The 22,130-nt window shown below is 38.7% G+C and overlaps 1 protein-coding gene across 1 annotated transcript; it reads left to right on the top strand.

The window, feature by feature from the left end:
* The first annotated feature begins 773 nt into the window (after positions 1-773).
* Ms4a14 (membrane spanning 4-domains A14) lies at positions 774-15,810 on the top strand. Its single transcript, XM_032895361.1, has 6 exons — positions 774-911; positions 2,713-2,841; positions 4,741-4,794; positions 7,848-7,997; positions 10,075-10,173; positions 13,108-15,810. The coding sequence occupies exons 1-6, from the start codon at positions 774-776 to the stop codon at positions 15,808-15,810; spliced, it is 3,273 nt and encodes a 1,090-aa protein (XP_032751252.1).
* Positions 15,811-22,130: the final 6,320 nt, after the last annotated feature.

The following is a 22,130-nucleotide window of genomic DNA, read 5'->3' as shown; positions in this document are numbered from 1 at the left end:
GGTCCTCCTGCTCCTCAGTTCGAGCACTGAAAATTGTCCAATGTGCCACCACAATGTACATTGAAACAAACCAAGCCCCTTGCACAGGACCTGGGGCAGACCAGATATGCCAAAGGCTTAGTTCCTTTATGTTTCATAAGCAAGTTCATGAAATTTTCAAGAGAAGTAATATGTCAAAACACCAGCAAATACAAGGTAAGAAACGCTGGTATTTGTGATTGCTGCAGGCTAGGAAATCTCTCAGATAATATTTGCATATATTATGTTTGGCCTTATTAAACTGTTTGCCTAGGTGATTTGGCACGTGAAATCACAATGAACACATAAATATAAAAGAGTAGCCTGTAAAACAAAATTCTAAACCATGCGTAGTCATAATTAGTATCTGGTAGAGTATCAGACCATAATTGTAAAATATATGTGTATGCATGAGTGTATGTGTGTATATGTGTAGCTATGCATATATATTAATACAGACACAGGCATTCCTTTTGTGAGCGCCATCTATCTAGTTTTGTGTTTACTATATGCTTTTTAAGCAATCAGATAATACAGTGAGCTTTCCAGGTTTCCTCTGTAAGAATCAAGAGGGCTGACACACTCTAGAATTCTCATATTCTATGACTCAATGACTGGGATTCTGTGGTTCTAGTACTAAGTAACTGCGAAGGGCTCATTGCGGAGGACTCAATGGGGCCCTAGGGAAGAAATACATCATGATTATTGCTGCAATATCCTTTCGCTCCTCTCCTAACAAAGATCTGCACTGAATCATGGAGGCACCATCAGAGGAGAAGAGAAGGAACCATGTCATCATCATAGACCCAGACGAAACTGTCTTGACTGCCTATCCATACAGACCTCATAGCTCTCTGCTCGATTTTCTTAAGGGGGAGCCAAAACTTTTAGGGGTGAGTTCTGCCTTATCATGGGTCACCCAGAGGGGAAAGAAGGGGTTGTATCTCCACATTTGTCTACAGAGGTAGCTTTGTGCAATAACATTCAGAGAATGAGTTAGTCTCCCTGGTCTTTCTTCTGCAATATAGCCTTCCTACAGTGAAGGAAACTCCCAAATCTCCACCTTCCTGGAGGAGCTCTTCACAATAGTGGTTGCTAGCAGGGGTGGATCAGTAATTTTCTTCAATAGTGTAGCTACTGGTAAGTTTGCCCATGCTCCAATAAATAACACAGTAAATTTGCTTATGCTCCAACAAACACATAAAATAAGTACCTCTAATTAAAGCCAGTGAGTCACCCCAAAAAAGACCTGAAAATGAAAGAGGAGTTAGAAAGAAGAAAGGGTCGGCATGAGGATCAGAGGTATGGGGAGAGGGGGTAAGAAAAGATAATAGGATAAATGTGAGAAATCCATTGTATACATATACAAATTTTTTCAAAAAATAGAAAAGCAGCACATCTAAGTCATTTCCTTGTGCAAGAAAGCCGTATCCACAGAGAAGAGTCACTATGTGCCACTTCCCTGGATTTTGATTAAAAGAAAGAGAACCAGAAGATCTCTGTAGAAGTGCAATGCACAGTGTGCCTTGGGTCTCTGTATGTTAGCTCTCAGCTGTCAATGCAGAAATGCTTCTGAGATGATGAATTAAGTAACTCTCAGGATGACTGTTCTAATAACTCCTATAACTCTAGGGAGAGCCTAGGAATGTCTCATTGTGGGTTGGGAGGGCTAGCTCTGATCTTTGATTTCTAGCACAGGGAAGCAGGAAACTATATAATTTTTCTAAACACCTTCTTCAGGAAGTGAACCTAGAATGTAGCAATATCACAGAATTAAGCAGCAAGTGAAATTGAGGTCAAATTCCATCAGTGGAGTCTAGGTCTAAAGGATGCATAACCACAGGCTCAACCAACATGGAGTGAAAAATGTTTTAAAGTCTTATCTGTACTAAACATATGCAGTTAGTTTTCTTGTACCCATTCCACAGACAGTACAATAAACATACTTCCTGCTTTTACGTTTTCTTAAGTATTGTATTCACTTCTAGGCAGATGATACCCAAAAAAGACCTGAAAATGAAAGTTTCTGATGCTCTTGTGTATTACCTTCCAAAGAGACTATTTAAACTACACAGGAGGAGTACAGTATGGGGACATAAGCCTACCATCCCAGCTTTGGGAGGTGGAGGCAGGAGAGTCAGGTGATCATGGTCATTCTGTACTACATAGTGAGTTTGAGGACAGTTTTGAATACAGGAGATGACCCTGTCTAAACAACAAAAAGTGTATAAAGAGGAAAGTATGTATAGAATATCTACAAATAATATGACATACAAGAGACTTAAACTTCCTCAGAATTTAATCCTGGAACCAAGCCTCCCACCTACTTTCTCATGCAAACCAAGGAATGACAGCACTTACCATTGAAAATGTAGAGGCATTATAAGAGGTCAGTGGGACAGAAGAGGAAGGGGGGTATAAGAGAATCATTTGTGGGACCTGTCCTTGAGAAGTTTACAATCACTTACAAAACTAGGTTTAATCTCACATGAATTCAAACATGTATGTTGCAATATATACTGATGATTCTGGGACATAGTAAAGGAAGAGAGTGGAGAATTAACATCAGGAGGGACTCAAGCATGGTAGAGTCATGGAACATGTTTAGATTGGGGTAGCATGCAGCCAGGGGTGTGTATAGGGCAGCCCACAGACCTGGGCTCCAGTCACCTCATCTTTATTTTCTCTTTCCAGGCCATCCAAATTCTTCTTTCTCTGGTCATTATAGGTCTTGGAGTTATAGTAACACTTAATTTCATGTTTTCATCCAAAAAAGTTCCTCTTGTGATCCTCTCAGGATATCCATTCTGGGGAGCAGTTATTGTAAGTATCATCTGCTAAGAACTTGTCAGAAATTGCTATAAAGACAGATATGATTGGATTTATCTCTGTGACAATAAATCTTACAAATGTGTTCCTTCGGGAAACCAAACAGGCAGCCCACTCCATGGCAGAAGGCAGAAGAAGTGACCCTGTTTTATTCCACTAGCCATTTTCTACTGCCCTTATAGTAACAACTGTCCCTAGCCACAGAGCAGTTTTCCAAAGCCCAAATGTTTAGTACATCCTGCTGTTCCGATCTGGAGATGAAATGAGTAGATAGCCATCTTTATCCTGTGCAAATGAGTAAGTTTGAACACAGATAACTGGAACACATGCAAAAGGCACTCACAGACTCGGACTCAGTGAGGAAGAAAACTTTAGGATCACTGTAGCTCATCACCCTTCTTAGCCTCTGAGGGTTTCTATGACTGTAACTCATGGGTAATCACAGAGTCATCATACTGGTCTTAGTACAATGCTAGTTCCACAGAACCCTAGAGCATTGGTTCCTAATTCTGTGCTAGACGTTTAAGCGTAAACTCATTAGAACATCTCAAATCAAAACATGCAAGAGGGCATACAAGTGGGTCTGTTTTATCTGCTTTAATATTCCCAGAAATTAGAATCATGCTTGAGCTATGAGATGTGTGAATGAATGTATGCTAATCAACCAATAAACAGCTGAAATAAGGATCTAATGAAACCACTGTCTCTATTAAAACCAGTACTGTGGTTTGATAAGCATTCCATGCCTTTTCTATAGTTTGAATTTCAAAAACAACTGGTAACATTTTTCACTTTTCCAACAAATTAATATGATGTCGATTTCTAAACTACATTCATTCTAGTGTAAAGAACCAAGTGAACCCAGTCCTTACCTCCTCACTCTCCAACTGTATGATTTGTGAGATCCACAGGTGTGAATTTTAATATGGTTTTATTTACTGCTTTTTGAAAATCCATTCTCTGTGGGGAAGACAATTCATTAAATGTACAACTACATCTGCTTGGTAATATCTCAGGCCTGTTAAGTATTGATAAACAAAACCCTTTCTGAAAAATGTGACAGACAGTTTAACAATTATGCTCGGTGTTCCAAGGAGCTGTATGAGGGTTTAGTAGAAGACCCACCTGGCATGGTACCAGCAGCAGAAGAGTGCTTCATAAACAGGTTCTCACTAGTTGACATAGAAGGAATGTATGTATCCTCTGGCTATGACAGAAAGCACAAGCTAAGGGTGTGATGTGGGAAAGAACCGCAGAAGAAAAGTGCATGGTTATACATAAAATGGAACCACCTATTTACTGTCTGTTCGTTATCTGATGGGCATCTAAGCTGATTCATTTCTTAGCTACTGTGAAGAGGGTAGCAATGTACATGTATGTATTTGTGTAATGTCAATATAAAATCAAAGGTTATCTCTTGGTGATTTTTAAGGAAAGTACTTTTGTTGAAAGATGTGTTCCTATTAGAGTATATTGTGGGTTTTTGAGTGGAAAATTAATTCAAGGATGACAGCCTTGGGAAGAAGTTGCAATTACCCAGAAAAAGGATGGTAATACTATAAGGCCCAAAGAGAAGAAAAGCATTGAGAGTGACTTGGAGGTAAATAGGCCTGGTGAAACAGAGGAAGATACCAACAGTAACTTTCCACTCTCTGTACTGAAATATAAGGACTTTAGATTCTAAGACCCAAACATCTCCAGGTACCAATACCAACGCCTACAGATGGAATTAAAACAAAGACCTTTCATCCCAACACTCAGGCTTGAAAGACTAGATGCTCTTGTGGTTGGAGTTGGGGGTTGTTAGGAGCAGTTTGAAAACCCAAAGAAGATTGTGTTGTAGACAGGTTAAATGTAGCACCTGTTAACTATTACCTCTTCTCTTCCAAATAGTTTTTTCTGACAGGATTTGTCACAAAGTCCCATGATAAACAAAGACAAATTCTGGTAAGTCACTTTGACGATTTCTATGTTGTTTAAAATCTATTTGCTTTCTGACAGCTTTGGCCTTAAGTTTTAATGTTTCCCAGAAAGTTCTTTATGTATTAAATTTCTAGTTGAAACCCAACCTTTAATGATTATCTCTGCATTGTATTCCTTGATCCTACTTCCCTGGTCAAGCAAAATAAAAGCTATTCACTGGGAACCATCTTGCATCATTGTAATTAAATAATTTTTAAATGGGAGTAGATTTTCTGCCCCTTCTCTTTCCCTGGGAAAATACTTCACTGTGTTCAAAGATACTTTTTTAATTTTCATAACTATATAAGGTATATATTGGCAACTATAGGGTTATTTCTAAGCATCCATTTTCCTTTTAGATATGTAGTAATGTTTTACCTGTTTGTATTTATGTGTCCCGTATGCATTGCTGGTGCCCACAATGCCTAGAAGAGGGTGTCAGAGCCCCTGGAACTAAAATGACATATTTGTAAGCCAACTTACAAAACTGTCGAACTGAACCTCGGTCCTCTGAAAGAGCAGTCAGTGCTTGTTAACTACTGAGCATCTCTTTAGCTCCCTCTAAATGTTCTTTAAAACAAAGGAGCACAGGAAGACATCCTACAACACAAAGTTCATCTGACCAAAATGTCTACAGTCTCAAAGCTGAGAAGTGCCACCTCAACCAAACCCCATCACTGAGCCCAGTAACCCTCATTTTCTATCCCTACCCCACCTCAAACACCAACAGAGGCTTAGCTTGGAGGCCTGCCCGAGGATCAGACCAAAATGTGGCACTGATGCCACAGGACTGTAGCATTGAGTCAGAGCTTTCTGGCTCTCGCTGCTCTGTCAACTCAAAGGAAAACTATCTCTCAGAGGTACTTTGAAGATTAAGATATTACTTACAAAAGGACACAGTGATATTCAAATGTTCCTATTCTCATCTAATCACTGTTGAAAACTCAAGAGCTGTGGACTTCCTCTCAAAGTTACTGGATCTGTTTTTACCACCCTCTGTCAGTTTCATCAGGGATTGTTATAAACCCTAGTGAGGTCCTAGGGAGAGGAATTAATGTCCCAAATGCCACTTTGGAAATCAATGCTGACATTCCCTATATAGCCTTCTCCAGAGCTGAGACTGAGACATTCTCAATGGTCATCCATGCCCCATGAAGAACTTTATAGGTTGAAAAGTTTTGACATGACACATGGGGGTGCAATTTCAGAAGACCTGGTTTCCACCATAGCTTTTCCACCAAGCATGGGATGGATCAGTCACTTAGTTTCTAAATTCAATGCCTCTCTAAAACATCCTGACATCACAGTCATATAATAAGGACCAGATGAGAGTAGGGCTGGGTGTGCAATTTGTAAGGCACAATCTACATGAGGGATCAAATATCCATCAATAAACTTAGTCTTTTAATGTTCCCTGTGGAAGCCAAAACTAGAAAGACCGAAGGGCTTAATATGGAGAGAGCTTGACAGATTTGCATGCTCTTTGGCTTTTTGTTATTTTTTTTTTTTGCCAAAACCACTTGTTTTCAGTAAAGATCTCAGTATAGGATAAACAGTCATAAGTGTGCTTCCCAGTCTTGACACACTAGGCTACACACAGCTCCAGAAAAGATAGGCTATGTAAATGCTTAGCTTCATTTCCATCTTCAGACATAATGCAACCAATGAAAGTACAGTAGGTACATGCTGAAATAACACTTACTTTTTAAGAAGAAAAAATGAATATGAAGAAAATATTATCATCACATACACCCCCCCACCCCCACACACACACCTTTCTTGTAAGAAGCCCAGACACACATACCTCTCCCTTCAAACATGCTGGGAGTAGATAAAGGAATTAAGCAGAGAGTAGCCAACATCAACTGATACATCTACAGTACAACCCTTATACTGAAGGCTCAAGGAACATCATGGAAGATGGGGCAAAAAGATGATAAGAGCCAGGGAACCAGATGCAGAAATGCATCTTCTGTATATGAGAGGGAATCTATACTCACGATCTCAACAATAGGGTTACCTAAATAACATCTGAAAAATAACATCAACTGACATGCCAACAAGAATGAAAAACATAACAAGGGCCCACGCCTAGATAAAGAACTATGAACAATTAATGACTGCTAAATAGGGAAAATCAGTCTATTCCAGGGTCAAAGCCCTAGTAGATGATCCAAACCCACGTGTTTAGCACTAAACAAACATACAAATGAGCAACAGCAAATTAACTCAGTAGGTAGTGTTTATAAATTGTATGCACATGCATGTAAAATGTAATCATTAGCTCATAAGAGGCCATGAATTTGAGGAATGAGAGGGGAACAAAGGACAAGATAGAAGGAAGGGAATGTTGCAAACACAAAACTCACATAGGAAATTCTCAAAAAAATTTTTTAATTGAAGGGAATTAAGTGGGGCATTCAACTTTTTTTTGCCTCCCATTTGAAGTATTAAGACTATAAAAAGGGCATCTTTAACCCCTAGTCCATCTTTAACCATATTAATGATTTTGTTAACCACCATTTGCTCTTCCTGGGGATAAGCGAGCCATGTGATTGTGGACTGTCAAGTCCCACAAGAGTCTTTATATACCTGGAGCCTAACGTAATAATGATACAGCTATAGTATTCAATATTTAGGAAACACATACTGCACTAAAGCCATTCTCATTTCAAAAGGTAGAAAATTGAGACCCAGACAGCTCAAATGGTTGGTACAAATTCTAATTCTAAGGCTCCAAATCAACTCTTACATCCAAGTGAATACGCACCAGACCTTCCAGGTTATGAAAGACAGTTTGCTGCTGAGCTGAGCTGAACATTTTCAGTAGCAACTGAGTACAGGTTATTGTTCCCCCATCCTACAGTTCACTTTGCCTTCTGACTCTGACCAGTAAAACTGAACTTGTCGAGCTTTCCAATCACAGGAACCTTATGAGGGCTCTAGAGGCAAAAGAGTTCTGAAAATTCCCTACAAGGTATATTTACCTTTAGTTTTTACTTGCTTTATCATGTTTTATCACATCATCTGTTTTCCAGAAGCAAGACATCACGGTCATGAACATCTTCAGCTCGTTGGCTGCATTAGCTGGGATCGCCTTGATCCTCTTCAGCTTTACACAGCATCACAAATTCTGCCATATACCCTCCCTGGACGGACCGTGTGTCGTGGGCAAAACACTTCTCCTTGTGAGTGATCTGATTGCAAATGAGGAGTTTGAGTAACCTCAGCCAAGCCTTGTCCATGACACAAGGACGAGTTGATTTTTAATCCTGACTTCATGTATTATGGAATTATGGAATTATAGATGGTTCCGGAGACATAGTCTCTTGATTTTTAATCCTACTTTTAGCTCCTGGAAGCTTGTGGCCTTGGCCTAACATGGCAGGGTCTCTATATCTTGGTTTTCCTCCTATAAAAAATTAAAATCTTAACATCATATGTGTCACTGAGCTGTACTAAGAATTACTTCAAATAATACTTGCCAAACTACTAATACCCAGTGGCTCTAGCTGGTATAACTATTATCACATCAACTCATCAATTGTATTAAATTTTACCTTTTTGCTGATCAAATAATTGCTTGGTTGGCATGAAACTTAATACAGTGGAATAAAGTATTTAAGTGAGCTGTTTCAATAATTTTTAGATACAAACTATTTCATATAAATATATAATTTTTCAATCAGCATGGTAAATGATATATTCCTTCACCAGAAAATATAATTATACATACATTTTTATTTCACTTTTTTACATGTATGTGGGTGCCTTGCCTGAATGTGGGACTGTGCACTATCTTCATGCCTAGTGTTCTCTGAGGCCATAAGATAGCATTGTATCCTCTGGGACTAGAGTTACAAATGTTTATGAGCCACCATGTAGGTTCTGGGAATTGAACTCAGCTCCTTCTGGAGAGCGCCAGTATTCAAAATTGCTAAGTCATCTCTCTTGCCCCTAATTATAGTTAAGATTTTAAGAGTCTATCTTACCATACAAGTAACACATGACATTATAATTATATTTATTATTTTTTACACTAATTTACTCAAGGTGTGTGTGGTTCACAATGCCATAGATTATGTGTGTACATCAGAGAGAATCTGGCAAGAGTTAGTTCTTTTCTTCAAAAATGTGGATCCTGGAGCTCAAACACGAGCTTGGAAGATTTCAAATGCTTATACATGCTGAGTCATCAGGCCAGCCCTGACAGCATTTTCAATCATGTCAAAGATTCCAATAGACCTTTCCTCTGATCCCAAAGCAAAGTCTACTTCTGATAGTGACATCTTGAATACTCGAGTCCTAGAATTTGAAAATGTGAACCAATAGGACAAAAGGAAAGTAGAATCATGGGAAATTATCTCCTATGATTTAATCCCTGTACTCACCCACTAAAGTAAACCAAAGAACCTTCTTATGTGTGCTGAGACCAACCCAGAATTAGACTTGAGTTCCTAAGGAAAGTCAGAAAACAATTATAAGAGAATGAAGTCCTACACTACTTTGCCCAAGTGCACATGATGGAAGTTTTACAAGTACTGAGGCCAGTTCTCTCCTGTTAGAAGGCAGAAGGCAGGGAACCCCACACAGTAGGGTGTACACACTTCAGCTTTAGCAACCAGGGAGCTATTTAAGCTTCTGCATGAAGAAACTGAGATTCAGAGAGCCTTAGTCACTTTCCCAGCATAGGTGTGACCTTGGGCCCAATTGTACCCAGCTTTGCTGGTAAAATTTGCTGGTACAAATCTAGTATTTAAGTCTTTTTGAATACCACACTGCTCCATCTTGCTGCTCAATCAAAAGATTACCTTAAAGTAGTGCCTACAAAATGCCAACCTATAAACCAGGTCCATCTTGAAGGGTTGGTTTATTTGCCTAACATAGGTGAGTACATAGCTGAGACTTTCCCTTCAAAGAATGTACATATCCAGCCTCCTTGGGAAAGCAAGAATTGAATTACTTTATCCACAAACAGAAATAATTCATTGTAGCTAAATGGCAGATGCTTATAGGAATGCTACCGCAGTCCACTGTGCTCCTTCTTTCCCTCTAGAAACTATCTTAGCCCTATAGACATTGGAGTTTGTTACCTTCTCCTTGCTAAAAAGACATGAAAATGATGCAGTACTTAATAGCTACAGAACAACAGGAATATGAGTTTTCACAAACTCAGTCATAAAGTGTAAAATGTTCTCAGCCTCTGTTTTTAAAATGATGCTACTTTTATCCTAAATATGATTCCTTTCTCTTCCTTATTTACAGGGAATTTTGTCAATCTTATTAATCATCACCATAGTAGAGTTCAGCATCTCTGTGACTATTGTATCCTTAAGAAGCAGATGTTGGACCAGTCCAAGAGAGGTGAACCCAGGGTTATCATGAGAACCAGAGAGAGAGAGAGAGAGAGAGAGAGAGAGAGAGAGAGAGAGAGAGAGAGAAGATGAACATGGATGCATGCTTGAGTGTATATGTGTGGGGGATGGGGAACAGGTATCTTCATGCCACAGAGCAAGGGTGGAGGTCAGAGGATAACCTTGTCCCTTGTGAGAAAAGGTCTCTCCTGCTGTTCACTATTGAATACTCCAGGCCTTCTTGACCACAAGCTTCCAACTATCCTGATTTTCTTGTCTCCTTCCACCTCTAAAAGTACAAATAGCACAGAAGTTGTTACTACTGCAACCACACTGACATCATCACCCCACATTGTACAAAAGCAATATACTGAGATACCGCACTGAAACTCCTAAATTTAGGAAGGTCAGAGGGGGCTGAGCTTAAAATTGATGCTCACGCTACTCTATAAGATTAACTTCCTTTCCTTTCTGGTTATATATACAGTCTTCAATTATCTCTGTTCATATATAATTCTTTATTTTCCTGAAAAAAATATAAAGGGAAATACAGGACTTTGTAGAAAACCCATAGTAATGTGAAGCGAAAAGTGTATGCCTTTATTGATTGTTTATAATATTAAACATTATTGTAATCACTAGGTGACAACTTAATTCATACCCATACTAATATTATATCATTGCCGCCTTGTATTATTTTTTACTTCAGAATGAACTAAGACTTAGCAGAAAGGTTAATTAATATCTCTAGTATCACAGAACTCCAGGATTCTGAGGTATGGGGCAACTTCTGACCTTGCTTTCCAACACCAGTCTAGGGTTTGCTCGTTTCCTTCCTTGCTTTTAACTTTAAAAATCAAATGCACCCATTCTAAGTATGCCATGCAGTAAGTTTTGAATATATATATATATTCAAAATATTATTTGAATATATATATATTCAAAAATATTATTTGAATATATATATTCAAAATATTATTTGAATATATATATTCAAAATATTATTTGAATATATATTCAAAATATTATATATATATATATATATATATATAAAATCTTCCATCAAGACATTGGTGGTTCGTTCCTACCATCCCCACAAAGATCAATTTGGATTTTCTTTATGGTGTTGTATCTATTTGTAGGGATAGATCTTCTTTGAACAAGAGCTTTTTATAGACCCATGCCTATTTCTTAGTGTTTTCATATATACAATTTCTTATTAGATAAATGGTCTGTAGATATTTCATCCCACCCTGACCCTTCAGAGTATTACTATTTTTCAACATTCCAGACAGTACCTTCAATTTACAAAAGTCATACTTTTAGCAAATCTGATTTATGTGTTCTTTTTCTTTCTTTTGTTGTTATGTTTGATTCTATGTGTGATATTGTGTGTGTGGTCTGTGCACATGTGTGTGCATGTGTGTGTGCATATGCATGTATGCACATTGTATGTGCTCAAGGTCAACATGGTGTAGCTTTCCTCAATTGGGCCAGTTTTTATTTGTTTTGAAGACAGGGTCTCTCACTGAACCACGGGCTCATGGATCTGGCTAGCTCATTTCCATGCTCCCAAGGCTAGAGGAACAAGAATGTATTGTCATGCTTTGCTTTTCACATGGCTTCTGCCATCTGAACTCAGGTCCTTGTGCTTGTGCAGTAGGTACTTTACAAAATGAACCATCTCTCCAGCCCTCTTTTGTTGTCTTGCACATGAAATCATCACCAAATCTAACTGTGACAGCTAATCCTGATTGCCATCTTGATTGGATTACAAAGAGCCTAGATGACTAAAGAAGGCCTCTGTGTTTGTCTATGAGGATGTTTCTAGAAAGGAAAAGGAAAACATGTGCTGATTGTGGGCAGCATCAGTCCAGGATACTGGACTTACAGAGGAAAAGGGTCTACCAAAGTGGACATTATTGGCTTTTAAGTTTGATCCACTGTGAGTTGATATTTCTCTATGCTGGGTGAGAGCTCAGTTCATTTTTCAGTTTTTCTAGTGCCAGTTGTTAAAAAGACTGTCCTTTTACACAGAATGATCCTGGCACTACTTTTGAAACTCAAAGAACTATAGATGTGATGTTTGGCTTGTGCCCTCTATTCTATCTACCTATTTCCCCACATTTTATGAATGTTGAATTATTTTTCCAACTATTATTCTTCTGTTTAAATGATTTTGCTTATTCTAGGACCCTCAATATTCCACATAAATTCGAAATTAGTTTTCTGTATAACTGAGAGAGAAGTTATTTACTTACATTTTGATATGGATAGTATTGAATTTGTGTATTTTGGCACAGTGTTTATTTTTAACAAATTTAAGCCTTATTATGAACAAACATGGGGAAGATCTCCATTTGTCTAGTTCTCCTTAAAAATATTTTTAGCAATATTTTGGAGGTTTTAGCATAGTATTCTTTTAACTCTTTGGGTAGATAGTTTCTTGAATATATCATTCTTTAAAATGATACTGTAAATGAACTCTTCCTCAGAATATCATACCTATTTCAATAATAGGCAATGTGCTAATAATTTTATTATTATCTACTCATATGTTTGATTATAATTTCAAGCACTTTAAGGGTAAAATCTGTTTATCTTTTACTACTAACATTCAGTCAAATATTAGACTTTTGTGTGTGACTATTAACTGGATACTTCAAATGTCTTAGAAAATTTAGTATTAAGTATCAGAGAAATCCTGAGGCAATTTTGATCAAATTCCTCTGTTCAATACCTAGTTTATAAGGATGGTGACTCACACAAATCAATACTTATGAATAGACAGGAAAAACAGGGATGCTGATTGCTGTTTTACCTTCATCTCCTTTCTACATACATGAGTTCATGAAAGAGGAAAGATAATCTGAGAATACAGTTTAAAAAAGACATAAAGACAATTCTGGCCTATTAACACTCTCCTTTCTCCTTAATATTACAGGCTGTGTTCTTCTTTCCTTCAGAAAGTCCTCTAAATATTGAACATCCTACCCCAGAAGAAAATAATACATTACAATTTGAGTTTCAAGAAAAATCTTCCAAGGATAAGACAGTTTCAAGCATAAAAAGTGTTTTCTTAGGAGGTTATGCTTTCTTCAAGTTAAGAGTCTCAAGAAATCCTTCAGCTCCCAAAACTATCCCACAGAAAAGCGATAAAGGAACGTCTTCTATGCATGTTCCTCCAGTGGAACAGGAGGCTATTCCTCCACTCTCCCCAGAGCAAGAAGCCAAATTGAATACTCTACCTCTCTCATTAAAACCACACTCTTCAGAAAATACCCCTCAGAAAGACTCTAGAACTGATCACCTGATTGATGAGGACCTATCATCTATTATACGCCAAACTTCTGATATGCAATCCAATGTGCTTGACTATGAAAATGCGTCAGTCAAAGGTCTTAAAACTCCTTCTTCACATAATTTCCTCCATTTTTCATCCCAATCATTAGTGGCATCTCTGTCAACACAAGTCTTACAATCTAAACAACCATCACTCCATATTTCAGAGTCATATGATCTGGCATCTGAAGATTTTCTGTCTGAAAACATCCCATCTCAAGACAACCAAGACCAAGACATCCCTCCTCCATACACTCCACCCCAAGACATGCAATTCCAAGTCGTACTAGCTCAAGATATATCATCCCAAGAGACTCCACACCGAGAGCCATCGTACCAAGACACACTAACTAAAGATGCATCACATCAAGAGACTCCAAACCAATATATATTGACAAAAGAAATACCATCGCAGGAGACTCCATTCCAAGGAAATCCATCACAAGGGACTCTATCCCAAGGGACTCCACCCAAGGGGACTCCATCCCAAGGGACTCTGCCCAAGGGGACTCCATCTCAAGGGACTCTATCCCAAGGGACTCCATCTCAAGGGACTCTACCCCAAGGGACTCCATCTGAAGGCACCCTAGTCCAAGGGACTCCATTCCAAGGGACTCCATCCCAAGGGACTCTATCCCAAGGGACTCTACCTCAAGGGACTCCATCTGCAGGGACTCCATCCCAAGGGACTCCATCTCAAGGGACTCTACCCCAAGGGACTCCATCTCAAGGGACTCTATCCCAAGGGACTCCACCTCAAGGGACTCCATCTGAAGGGACTCCATTCCAAGGGACTCCAACCCAAGGAACTCCATCCAAAGAGCTATCATTCCAACATACACTAACTAAAGACACATTATCTCAAGAGACTCCATACCAAGAAACTCCATTCCAAGATACACTAACTCAAAATACACCATCCCAAGACATCCAGCCTGAAGAGATTCTGTCACAAGAGATTTCCTCCCAAGATACTCCATTCCAAATTACTCCATCCCAGAATATAAAATATGAAGATATACTATCTCAAGACAAAATATCCCAAAACACTCAAACCCAAAATATAGTACCTCAAATATTAAACACTGGAGTTCAAATCCAGCAACATCCAGAAATATTTTATAAGGACATTCGAACAGAAGTCATGGAGATGACTGAAGAATGGCAGTCTAATCAGGACAAGAAACCCACGAGAAGACTTTCCTTATCCTTGTCAGGCAAACGTGGGCAATTCTATCCCAAGAGATATTCTTTGGACCTGCAAGTCAAAACTGAGAAACCAAGGAGATACTCTGAGGACATACAAAGTAGAAGTACAAGACGGAAATCCATAGATCAGCAAATCAAAGCCTGGATATCCCCAAAGAAACATACCTCAGAGAAACAAAATGCATATACCCAAACCCAAGAGCAGCAGGTCAAAGAGGAGGAAGTCCCAGTACAACAATCCCAAACTGAGCAAATCAAACACCAAAAATCTGTAGAGGAGCTAGTATCAGAAGACAAAGAGAATAAAGATCAGCAGTGTGATAAAGAGCAACCTCCACAAGAGCAAGCTCAAGTTCAACCAGCTGAAGACCAGCATCCCAAAAAGGAAAAAACCCAGCTCCAAAATTGGCAGGGAGGACAACAAGTACTAGTAAAGAGATCCCCAATGCAGTTGAGTGATAACTGGGACTCCCAAAGCCATCAACACACAGAAAGTTCATGCTCCTTCTGGTCAACTCCATCCTGGCAGCCTATTAGCCAGAGATCCCAAGACTGGATAAGCCAAGGTTGGAGAAACAAAGATTGGAAAGCACAAGAATGGCAGTTTGCAGTGCAGCCTTCCCTAGACTGGGAATCCCAAGAGCTATTAGAGAGAGAATCCTTAAGGCAAAGGGCACTATACCGACAAATCCAACCCCACACCACCATAATTCAGCAAACCCCAGATCATCAATTGCGAAACTTTATATTTCAAGTAGGTCTGCGTCAAGATACTAGGCAACAAGATTCTGAATCTGGTGTTTTAATAGAAGATGTGTCTGAAGATGATGTTCAGTCAGTATACAGAGAACCAGGAGATACAGAAGATACATGCCAGAAACCAACAGACCAGCGGTCAGAAGATCTAAGGCCAGATAATTACCCTGTGTCTTTTCAGAGCCTGGTTCCATACACATATGTAACCTGTTTATCCAACATAGCTTCAGAGCAAGAGGTGCAGAACAATACACTCTACTCAGGTTCATCCAAAGATCTGAATGCCACTTCTTCCTCCTCATACCAAAGAGATCAACAGCAATATGAAGATTCAGACTAACATGCACATCTAACCAAAAACCACAGATGCCAGATAATACAATCGGATGAGGAGAAAGCACTTGATTCTTCCCTAACCTGTGTTCTTGCCTGTGCTTGCTGTCTAATTCATACACCACAGATGAAGGACACACAGGACCTTCAAAGAACTCAATCCTTTTTAAATGAAAATGACAACAAGCTAAATGTTAACACTATATCAGAACCTTCTGGGGTTGAAGGAATAAATCTCATGTAAACTGTAAACTTTTTGTAATCAATTTTCTTTTAAAATTTGTGATCATCAGTTCCCCTCACAGCCTACTACTATATGGATCTATTCTCCCATAATGCTTATTTTTTTCTTCCCACATTTGTGTTGAAGATATGTGTACTATGTTTGGTTCAGTACTTGGTGAAATAGGAAACAAAGCTAGAGACAGTAGAGTAGAACACAGGAATGGGTGTCCATGTGCATGTTATAATAGAAAATATGATAAACTGGACTGTATTGAAAGGAGGTCCACTTTGTTCTTTTTCACACACACCAGCTCTCACTGTTTGGTCAGCCTCAAGAGTCAATTTCACCTTCAGTGGTCAAAGGAATTGTGTTGGAAACTATCTTCCAAGCTAATAACAGTTTTCTAGTCCTCTTTCTGTTTGATGTCTTTAATGAGATCTTGCTTTATTGTCATTTCTAAAGCTTGTATTTACTTGTCTACACAGTCTTTTCTTTGCTCTGGAATTGGGTCTGTTGTTTTCTTACTTGCTTTTCGACTTGCAACTTCCTACTGTTTTTAAAAAGATGCTCAATCCATTTTTTCCTATACTGAGTCCTCTTTGAGGGAGCCTCTACTAGAGATGCCAAAGCTCTTAAACTCCATTGCTGTCATACAGCTGCCATCCTGGACCTACTGTCCAGCATTCTAGGTGTTCAGAGGAGTTACCTCTTGCCTTATACCTGTGAGCATAGCACTGTCCTCAGATATGTATCATCATATGGTTGAGGTGTGTCTTTGAAACTCCCCAAGCTTGGTGAATAGACCTTGACAAACATGTAATACTTCAAAAACTTTTAATCCCTCCCTGACATTAAAGCAAAATAGGTCTGGTATTTTCAGTTTACTCACATGAACCATATTTTGACCTGAATTTCAACCAACCAGTAAGAATCCTATTTAACTTTGTGCCATGACATTAAATGCAGAAGTTCTGCTTGATGAACATATATCAATAAACTAACTTAGATCCAACATTGTGTGTCTCTAAAATTAGCACTTATCTTTAATATACATTTCCATGTGTGTTCTCTAGGCTTCTGTATTTATAGAGTAGAAAGCCTGGTTACTTTGATGTACTAGAAAGCCTCATGAGCCACATTTTCTACCATAAAGTCAGGGTCTATAGTTAATTAACCCTGGTTAAAGTATAGAAACAGCAAGAGTGGGCAGAGATGTGCACTGACATGAAGAAATATGATCTGACACAGCAACTCCTTCAGATGAGGCCATCACAGTCTCTCTGGGCAACAGGGATTATTCACACAGATAGTTAGGCTCTGCTGGGACAGAGACTTTTTCCCCTGAATATAGTAGATTCATTAGAATTCAGGGTTCAATGTTTTCAGATTTGCAAAATCTTATCATATTTAGCCATTCCAACATTCAAATCCCATTTGTTCTTACCAAGAATCCCCCTTTAATAGCAGTGATTTGAAGAACAGAAAATTTAACTTGCATTGTGATCCAGCCAGTTGCTAAATGATATCTTGTACTTAGTTTTTGCAACATTAACTCTATACTACAAAAAAGAAGAGGATCCTTCAAAATACACAGTAGTTTGTCATTTCTATTGTGCTTAATTTGGGAATTAAAACCCCTGATCTCCTCCCCCTCTCTCCCTATTGTTCCCAGGGGGAAAAAGGTGGCAGCAATCAACCTCATTATATTTATGCACTCTGAAAAACATTTTCAAGTATCATGAGCAGTGAAATTCACCCAGACTCTCGTCTGCTTAATTAGGAGCAGTAGGTGGGGAAATGTAAGAATCCAAAGCCAGGTCAAGCCATGGACTAATAGTGCTCTCTAGGACTGAAGATAGACTCATTAGCATCTTTATATTTGATGGAATTAAAGAGCTTATTTGGAAAACTCCAGAACAAATGTGTAAGAGCCACTCTTTTTTAAATAGTCAACATCAGGAAAGGAAGGTTATTCTGTTCAACAGAAACTTTCCTTAGATCAAAACTCATATTAGTCATAGATGTCTGGGTAAACAAATCACTATTAGAAGAGTGGATAGATGATAGGTAGATAAATTAGATAGATAGATAGATAGATAGATAGATAGATAGATAGATAGATAGATAGATAGATAGATAGATAGATATAGATAGATAGATAGATAGATAGATAGATAGATAGATGATAGGTGATAGGTGATAGGTGATAGATTTAAGAGAGATGGTAGATATTGTGTCATAGCATTCATCAAGTTAATTATCTCATTGCTTTGGACTAAAATATCCCACCTCTAAATTCTAATGCAGAAGTCCTAACTCCTAATGTTATAACACTGAAAATAGAGCTTTGAAGATACTAGGTTCAGATGAAAATACAAGAGTGGGGCCCTCACTGTGGCAGTAGTGTCCTCCTACAGTGACACATGCCTATAATCCCAATACTCTAGAATCTGAAGAATTGTGAGTTCAAAGGCAGCATGAACCAGTAAGCTTTCAGTTAACTTGGACTACACTTTGTCATACGCACACACACATACACAGAGAGAGGGGAAGTGGAAGGAGAGGAGGGAAGGAGAGGGGAGAGGAGGGAGGGGAGAGGAGAGGGAGGGGAGGGGAGGGGAGGGAGGGAGGGAAAGGGGAGGGAGGAGGCAAAGGGAGGGAGGGGAGGGAGGAGAGGGGAGGGAGGGAGGGGAGGGGGGGGAGGAGAGGAGGGGAGAGGAGGGGGGGAGGGGAGGCAAGGAAGGGAGGAGGGGAGGGGAGGGGAGAAGAGGAGAGGGAGGGGAGGGGGGGAGGAGAGGAGAGGGGAGGAGAGGAGAGGAGAGGAGAGAGGAGGAGAGGGAGAGGAGAGGAGGAGGGAGAGGAGAGGAGAAGAGAAGAGAAGAGAACAGAAGAGAAGAGAAGAGAAGAGAAGAGAAGAGAAGAGAAAGAAGAGAAGAGAAAGAGAAGAGAAGAGAAGAGAAGAGAGAAGAGAAGAGAAGAGAAGAGAAGAGAAGAGAAGAGAAAGAAGAGAAGAGAAGAGAAGAGAAGAGAAGAGAAGAGAGGAGAAGAGAAGAGAAGAGAAGAGAAAAGAGAAGAGAGGAGAGGGACTATGCATAAAGACACCAGAGAGCTGAGGAAATGTCATATAAAGGGATCAGAAATTGGCCAAAAAGAGAACTACCATGAAAACCTACGTTTGCATGTATAAGAACAATTATTTATAGATTGTTGTTAAGGATTATGCTAGTTTAGTAAATTAGAGGTTGTACATTATCTCCCAGTCTTCAGTCTGAAAATTTGATTTCTAGTACCAAGAGTGTTTTCCCTCTTGCTGAATTGGTCTTATATATAATTAGCTTTTAGCTTTTGGTTTCCACCAAGATTTGTGTACTACTACTGTACTTTTAGGATTACTGTGTCACACTGATTGTTGATGTGGTTCATTGGCATCATAGCTTGCTAGGACTGTTGATTGCTTGCCTCATTTGGAAATTTACATGGTGCCTTCTGGCACCATGAAAGCTAGTCCTCAGGGAAGGGCTATTCAAGTCAGTTCCAGCTTACAGACAAGTATAGTCTTCACATCAAGGAAACGTCTTTTTACAGCAGACAGTCTCTACAGAAAACAACAATGGCTCAAAATGCAGATTTAGGAAGCAGAGTCACAGGGGAAACATACACAACACAAAACCATACAAGGCTCGGAGAATACTGTGGGAGAGTGGGTAGAAAGGTTGTAAAAAGCCACATAGTCAAGGAGTTTGCTTTGAGCTTGTGTCATGTAGTAACATCAGAAGTCATATTCACAAAGTCTTACTAATATAATTGCCCAAACATGAACTGAATGAGGTAAAGTTATGATTCCTCAACCTTAAACAAAGAACTATAGGCAATTGAAGGAAGCTGGGAATGGAGAAAGGTCTTTCCCAGAGAAAGGGCACACCAAATGGTTGTCCAGTGTGAATGGTCAGCCCTGAAAACATACATACAAGTAACATTATACAGAATGAACAGGTTATATTTAGAAATATACTCACAATTAGTGAAAAAGAGGCCATGAATTTGAAGGAGAGCAAGGACAGATATAAAGGAGAGACTGCAGGGAGCAAAGAGGAAGGGGGCATGTTGTAATTGCATTATCTAAAAAAATTAAAAATATAAGTTTGCTGGCACCCATATGTTGTATTTTCCATTCTCTAAAATTACAAATAAAATTGTGTTGTTTAAATCACCCAATCTCAGGTATTTAGTTATGGTGGCCCAAACATACTAACACAAATACTTTTTTGGATAGTAGAAAGCTCAAGGGCTTAAAAAACATACTAATCTGTCCTAATAAATCAAATACCAAGTTGTCTTTGATGGCAAAATCCCAGGTAGTCACAAAAGGAGTACTATACAGAGAGCACTTATATGGAGATACTGACCAATCAGTGACTAGGGATTAGAAAGTGCTTGTCAGAAGACACAGCCAGTGGGGAATCCCTAGTGCTTGCTCTTTGAGGTTCTATAAAATACATTGCCATTTTTATTTTAAAATACTCTGTATAGCATGAAATGCTGCAGCACTACATTGAAGGTGGTAAGGCTTCAGTGCAGTGAGCAGCAGAATGGCACACTGTGAAGAGGTAGCCCCAGGATAAACAGAAATCCCAGCCACTTTCTTCGTCTCACGTCTCCTTGCAGTTCTCCCGACGTAGCTGAACACATCGGGAGAATGAATGCATTTTTCACAGTCCTTCGTACAATAAGATCTAGACTCAGTTTGCGATTTAAAGGAACAATGACACCCAGAGGATCTGGAGACCTCCAGGCACAGGATACTTGCCACTGTCCTATTCTCTAAGGATTGGATATAGGTTTTTGGAAGGAGTGCATTCTTGGTAGAAAGACAGGAAATGTAAAAACAAAGAAAAGTAAGCTTCATCTATAGTATGACCTAAATGAAAGAACATGGGAATCTTTCTTAGAACAACCCAGTAAGGAAATCAGAGATGAAGTCTTGCACCCAGTCTGACTACTTGGATCATTATAACTTCCCAAGACAAGCTGAAGATTTGATTAAGGAACATTAAGGCCTAAAAAATAGTATCAATCATTCATAAACCACTTTAAGATTAGAGGGCCTCTTGTGAAAGGAGATTTTGTGATGTTAGAAAAGAAGATCCATAAGGGTATATGACGCTTTCTAAAGTTGAGCTCAGACACACCATCCATGTGTGAACACACCTGAGACACCTATCAGCAAGCAGCCACCTGCAATAGAGAACCACAGGACAGTAACATTTGCAGTAACTCATTGTGAGACAGCCTAGTTCGTATGGCATATGTATATGTGTGTGTGTATATATATATATATATATATATATATATATATATATATATATATCTTAAGCTGATGAAGAAATAGCTTATATGAACTAGGTAAATAAATCGAGATAAAATAGTTGACCAAAATATAACAGAAATATTACAAGAAGTAATGCTGACTAATATAGCATTTTCTATTGTTACTAACATTGACTTACAGACAAAGAGCATTATAAGCCACTTCGAATGTCCATATGTCAACCATACAAAGAAGGCATGACATGTTTCAATAAATATATGAACTAACATGAACAGAGAAGTTAATAGACAACTTTATCTTAAAGCTAGAACTACTAAATACACAAATTTGAGAATGAGACATAGAAATGGTCATTGGATACATGTATGAAATTCTCAAAGAATGAGTTTATTAACATTACAAAATCGGTTTAGAATTAATTCTTGATTTTCATGCTCCAAGGATCATGAGAAGTAGCTTGAATTAACTATAACATAAACAATTAAGTTATTTCTCCACTTATCAGACAGTCTTGAGAATGTTACCATGCTTGGGGAAAAAATAAAATTGAAAAGGCCCTCGACAAAGTTAAAACATGGGTAATAAAGGTCATTCGGGGCCTTACAAAATACATTGGCCCAAATATTACTTAAATCAAAGGAAATGAAACAAACACCGAATGATTACATTTTTTTCCTTTTTTTCTTTATTAACTTGAGTATTTCTTATTTACATTTCGAATGTTATTCCCTTTCCCGGTTTCCGGGCCAACATCCCCCAAACTCCTCCCCCT

The sequence above is a fragment of the Rattus rattus genome, chromosome 2 (assembly GCF_011064425.1).
Source record: "Rattus rattus isolate New Zealand chromosome 2, Rrattus_CSIRO_v1, whole genome shotgun sequence".
In the NCBI taxonomy this organism is placed as follows: domain Eukaryota; kingdom Metazoa; phylum Chordata; class Mammalia; order Rodentia; family Muridae; genus Rattus; species Rattus rattus.
Note: the sequence above shows the minus strand (reverse complement) of the source record. Positions and strands in the feature narration are given on the sequence as shown.

Bases quoted from the DNA above. Each gene is read 5' to 3' on its own strand.
- Ms4a14 (XM_032895361.1), top strand. From the start codon at position 774: ATGGAGGCACCATCAGAGGAGAAGAGAAGGAACCATGTCATCATCATA. The intron at 2,842-4,740 runs GTAAGTATCATC...TCTTCCAAATAG, and splicing joins CATTCTGGGGAGCAGTTATT to TTTTTTCTGACAGGATTTGT. The intron at 10,174-13,107 runs GTGAACCCAGGG...TTAATATTACAG, and splicing joins GTTGGACCAGTCCAAGAGAG to GCTGTGTTCTTCTTTCCTTC.